The 5,555-nt window shown below is 41.1% G+C and overlaps 1 protein-coding gene across 1 annotated transcript; it reads left to right on the top strand.

The window, feature by feature from the left end:
- The first annotated feature begins 1,003 nt into the window (after window positions 1–1,003).
- Window positions 1,004–5,354, top strand: LOC139393513 (proline-rich nuclear receptor coactivator 2). The gene is made up of 3 exons (XM_071141987.1): window positions 1,004–1,142; window positions 1,702–1,920; window positions 2,365–5,354. Exon 3 carries the CDS (start codon window positions 2,391–2,393, stop codon window positions 2,859–2,861), a length of 471 nt encoding a protein of 156 aa, XP_070998088.1. The 5' UTR covers window positions 1,004–1,142; window positions 1,702–1,920; window positions 2,365–2,390; the 3' UTR covers window positions 2,862–5,354.
- The last annotated feature ends 201 nt before the right edge of the window (window positions 5,355–5,555 follow it).

The raw sequence follows: 5,555 nt of genomic DNA, 5'->3' as shown, positions 1-5,555 counted from the left end.
TTGCAAAAGCCTGTTGCTGCTGCTCACTTCCTTTCACATGAATCACCACCCACCCACTACTACAGGAAATACGGTTAAATGTTGTTTCTTTTTTATTTTTATTATATCGTAATAAAATATAAATGCAAAACCACTATACATATATGAAGAAATGCTGTTATATTCAGGAATATACATTGTCATGGCTGATATTGAGTTGGATTACATAATACTGAACCATTGAGAAGCCAATCATATCATAATCTTAGTAGGAATTGATCTCTGACAGATTCTCTCACAAACTAGGTTTCCGTCCAATTGGCAACAGAATTTCATGCGAATATTCTAAAACCTCCATATAAACAATATGCGCATTTCCCCACGAGTCCTGTTTCCATCAGATTGACTTGTTGTTGATAAAAGGCTGTGCGTAATGACGTAGTGCACACAAATTACCTTTGCTGTTCAATTCCCATGTATCGAATAAAACATATTTTAATGGGGTTCCATCGCATTTCCAACTCTACTGATGGTTTTGTCGCAACACATTTTACATTACATAGCGAATGTGCCCACTCTGGTCGTGGCAAGTGCACTCCAGCCAACAGTTTAGCATACAAATGTTGTATGGAAACCTGGTTAGTGTAGGCTACTCAAATGATTTAGTAATGTAGGTCTACATATCATGACATATTTTGTCAATTGTTCATTTGGAACACCAGTATTAACTTTTTCCGAAGCATCTGCTATTGACTGTCAGGTTTGAAGTATAAATACAAGTCGTTTTATTTTATTTGAATCTAAATGGTGGTTTTCTTGATGCTTTACCACTCCTTCATGGAAATTCCAACAACAAAGGAAGCCTAGGGTGGGAGGTTTGTCTTTTCGCGTCAACTGTCTGGCAACAGACGTGAATGCGTCTGTGTATCGCCTCTCCGATTGGTCCTTCGGTCACAGAGCTGTTGTGATTGGTCAGAGCTCAGCTTGCGCAGCTACATATATCTACCCCAGCTTCCATTTTGTTGCAAATCAGACAGTCGAGAGGGAATAGAGATATACACACATTTCTAGATATAGCAATTTCTACATTCAGAGAGTTCAGACGTCAATTCAACAATCTCTGACAAAGGGCTTTTACCAACTAAGCCTGCCTGAGGAAGTCGGTAAGAACCGGTGTTTAGCTAAGTTAATTTAGCTAGAATTTTGTGACACCATATGACTTATGAGTGGCGTTCTTTGTTTTGTTGCCAGAGAAGTGACCTAGATAGACGGCTTTTACTTACAATGATGATAACACTGAATACATCTAACTTTAGTAATATTAACAAGCACAAATGATGGCTAATCTAGGTGTATTTAAAAAAATGTATTCAGTTAAAGTGAACATCAGTCGCTCGATTTCTCCACCAAGCTAACGTAACGTTATCTTCCACGCCAGTGAAAGCATTATTCGTTGTTTACGTGGTGGCTTTACATAGCTAAACATGGACGCTAGTTGGCTGCCTGCTTTATTTTCCATTTAACCAATATGCATTATGTTGCTACCAGTGTATGAATTTTACCAGACAGTTTGTAGAACGTAGTTAGCTTTGTGAAGATGCATGTTTGTCACATGAGAACTGGGCCCATTCTCAACTTGTAACATCCAACAGTTTACATACTTGGAGCAGTGTTGTTCTATTTTACTCGAAGTATTTCTAAAAAAAACAATGTATCGTTTAGATCGGCTTTGAGCATATTCGTGCGCTGAAGTGAATTGATGTTCTACTCGGCTTCACGGGAAAACGACGCTCATTGGCACATGACAACTCCAGATCTTGCTGGACCTAAAAGTGCAGCGAGAAGTAGACCGAAGACTACTTCGAGGACCTGGAGCCCAATTGGAAAGGAGAAATTAAGAAGGAAGCATCTCTGCACATTCAACTTTCTAACAACAAAGAGGTAGGCATTGGCTGCTACAGTGTTTTTTTGCTGTCGGGTGGGGGAAGGGCTGATCTTTCGCACGTAGCCCAATTGAGCTCATTGAAGTAACTTAAGTAATGCACATTTGTTCCAGCAGTTCTGTTAATAATTATATTTTGCCCGTCTTAAATATAAACTACGCATATATTTTTTTTAACCATATTGGTAAAGCGGTGTTGTCAACCGGGGACAATTGTCATGTTTAATTGTTGGGCTGCAGGTAACGTTAGCTTAACATTAAGAGCGTTGGAATGCCGCTGGTTCGAATCCCTGAGTTGCCTGAGTTTAATAGGTGAAACACCTCTATGCCCTTAAGCAAGCCACTTGTAAGTTCTGGATAACTACATTGTAAATGTTAGAAATGAGTTGCTTCAATGTATTTTTTTAGATTTGTTTCTTAATATAAATGTATTCCTCCTTCAGGTGACACATAGTCTAGGAAGTACAGTATGGGAGGTGGAGAGAGGTACAACATTCCAGTGTCCCACCCAGAGCGCCCATTGCCCAAGAAGAACCATCAGCTGGGCCGGGCCAAGCAGAGAGTTGTCCGTGATCAGAATGGAGTGACAACCGTAGCATCCTCGGGGGCGGCGGGAGGTCCTCACCAACATGGCCACCGCAAGGGCGCAGCCTACCCCTGGTTCCCAGAGGCGCGGCTGGCCGCGTCGGCTGAGAAGATAAACACTTCTGTCCGTTTTGCCAACGCCTACGATCAGAATTGGGAGGGCGCTGTGTCCCACCTGAACACACTTCTGGCCGCCCAGTGTGGCGGCCCGAGCTATGCAGGGGCCAAGTTCAGCGAGCCACCCTCCCCCAGTGTGCTGCCCAAGCCCCCCAGCCACTGGGTCCCCTTGGGTACTCGTGACAGCAGGGAGATGATGGCCTTCCAGCTGAAGAGCCTCCTCAAGGTACATGCCTAGAGATGGACTCCCATATCCTGACCTTTCAAAGCCAACGTGTGAACGAAGGCTCCTGCCTACCTTGAACGCCCCAGCGCTGTAATATACTTTTGGCTATTTTAGGTTGAGGTGTTCGAAGGGTGGTAGGCATGTTGTAGGGACGTCTCTGCAGCTGTTTGTCACCCTTTTTTCTCTTTTTTTTGAGAAGCACAGGTATTACAGCGCTGCAGCCTTGTTGGTGGGGGAGAATGCTCTCATTGGAGTCTGTTTCTGTCACTAACGATGTACTGGATATCCTTCGTATTTGTGCTCTGTTTTGTTGTTTTTTTTGTTGGCCGTTATAGCAAGTCTGTGGGCTTTTCTTCCCAAACGGTAAGGTTGGATACTGTTAGTAATAACATGTTAATGCAGTCTCATTTACAGTCCATTTTTGTGGACCGGTAATTCTTTGGCACGTTAAGTTCTATTAATCATTAAGGATTTCACCTCTGACAACCTGGTGCTACCTGAAGCACAATCTACAATAGTAGCATTTTCTTTCGTTTGACTTACTGTTTTCCCTCTGGTTTGGGGGGGGGGTGTAAAAATCCACTGTTCTGCAGGGAAACCAGAGCTATCTTTCAGGAGGGAATCCGCTGTAGTAGTGAGTACAGGTCACAAGTATAACCTCAAACTGAAGTGTAGAGGCCATGGCACACAGGCCTTGGACGTTCAATTCCTGTACTTTTTTATTGCGCTGTGCGCTCTGCACTATGGCAGTTGTTCTGGTCCAAGGCCTGCAGCTCTATCATACAATTATTTTGTCTATTTGTGATGTGGTTATTAATCAATGAGTCAGTTTTGTCTTAACCAAACAAATGTCTTTTGCTGTCATTTTTTTCACCATCTCTCCCTTGTATGTCTGACGTGGTTACCAGTGCCATATCAACCACGTTGGCTTGCGTGGCACAGAGAATTTGGTCCTCTGGGTCACTTTTTTTCCCCAACTCAATCAGTACTGCTATTAGCCACTTTCAAACTATCTCGTTCCCTACCGAAACCCCACACAGTAAACAATGCAGAGGAGGGCCAGATTCAACAGGAACGTGGAACTAAGTTTCACAACCTCAATCTCCTGTGCCATGGCCCTGTTTGCTGTGTGGCAGTTTCTTACGAGGAAGTGCAGCGTTGAGAGACGTGCGTGGCACAGAGGATGTTCGGCGCAAGGCCCGTGTGGATCTGTTTACATTTAAAGTCTCCAGCAGCAATCTCCAGATACTCACTGCTTTCGGCACCCTACTCTTCTTGCACTGCAATCAATAATTTTTTATAAGTTACAGGCTGAGAGGCCCTTTTTATCAGTGGGTGGTTAATTGACTATCTCCCTCTAGGTTCTAATTTCAAGGGAGGCAGTCTTTTTTATTTTCTTTGCAGAATGGGAACTGTAATGGCCATCTTAGAGACGACAAAACGGAGCTCACAAGCTTGAAATAAGTTAAAGAAAAAGAGCCATGTAAATAATGAAATGTGTAAAAAAAATACTTGCAGCATATGTACATTTAGCAGTGTGTTTTTAAACCTGCGTGATAAAGTATTTTTAGTAATAACACTGAATGTATAAGTCATGCTAAGGACATGTCTTGACTTCAAATACGGAATATTTTTGTAAAAAAGAATCTGCCTATAGCATTTGTCAATACCCCTTCACTGTGTAATGTCTAATCTTGCACATGTTTTTTATTATTTTTATTATGCACAGTGGATGGCAAAAGATGCATTGTGCAAAAGAAACTTGGCTTACATTTGACCCTTTTGAGGAGACTTGGATATGTATGAATTGTTATATTATTTTAGTTTCCAGGTGTGCTACAGCCTGAAGACAGCTGCTGGGGACTGGTTTCCCAGACAGATTGACCCCAAACCTGGATTAAAACAACTATTTCAATGGATAGTCTCCATTTGAATGTTGTTTTTTCAGGACTACTTATGATCTGTCTGGAAAACGTGCCCTGAATTGAGTTGTTCTACTTGATTGTGCCTACATTTTAACCCAACATTACAAAATTCTGTTGTTGATCGACATTGATTGATATTTTGTGATTAGGTAATGTGATTCATTGACCAAAAAATGTTTTATCTAAAAACCACCTTCAGTTATCTGCTGTTCTTCTGCCAGAAGATAATTGAATTTGGCCCTATGTTATTGTCAACCTGGTTTCATCTGCCTTTGTTTTGTTCTGTGTGTTTAAATGCATTGTCTTTTTTTTAAAAGAACATATGTGTTCTGTTGGTTTCTGCTAATGATTCATACATGTATAAGTCTTTGTCCTAAATTTGAAACTCAAGTGTTTCTCAACAAATTGGCTTTTAATTTATCCCATTTTGTTTACTGTCACCAATGAATATGAAATTATGCCACATGTCCAGACTTGATTGAATTTGACTTTAAAAAAAAAAGAACCCAAAGCACTGCTTTAATTGGTCTAATCAAAAAGTAAACCCCAAAAAATTAAAATCCCTTCCCTTTCCCCCCTACTTTGTCTGTCTTTTTCTGTATGCACTCATTATTCCAAATCATTTCCAACATTTTAGTACAGCTTACTGTATTTATTAGAAACTGTTATACTGATAATTACATTATCATAGAATACTGATATCCTCAAGTAACTGTAGCACTCCATGAAGTTCTTTCAAGCTAGTTAAGGATCTCGTCACACTAGACCCACTGCAATTTGC

Source organism: Oncorhynchus clarkii, chromosome 3, assembly GCF_045791955.1.
Source record: "Oncorhynchus clarkii lewisi isolate Uvic-CL-2024 chromosome 3, UVic_Ocla_1.0, whole genome shotgun sequence".
Lineage (NCBI taxonomy): Eukaryota > Metazoa > Chordata > Actinopteri > Salmoniformes > Salmonidae > Oncorhynchus > Oncorhynchus clarkii.
This window is presented reverse-complemented; position numbering and strand designations above follow the sequence as displayed.

Coding starts and splice junctions, on each gene's coding strand:
- LOC139393513 (XM_071141987.1), top strand. CDS start 2,391: ATGGGAGGTGGAGAGAGGTACAACATTCCAGTGTCCCACCCAGAGCGC.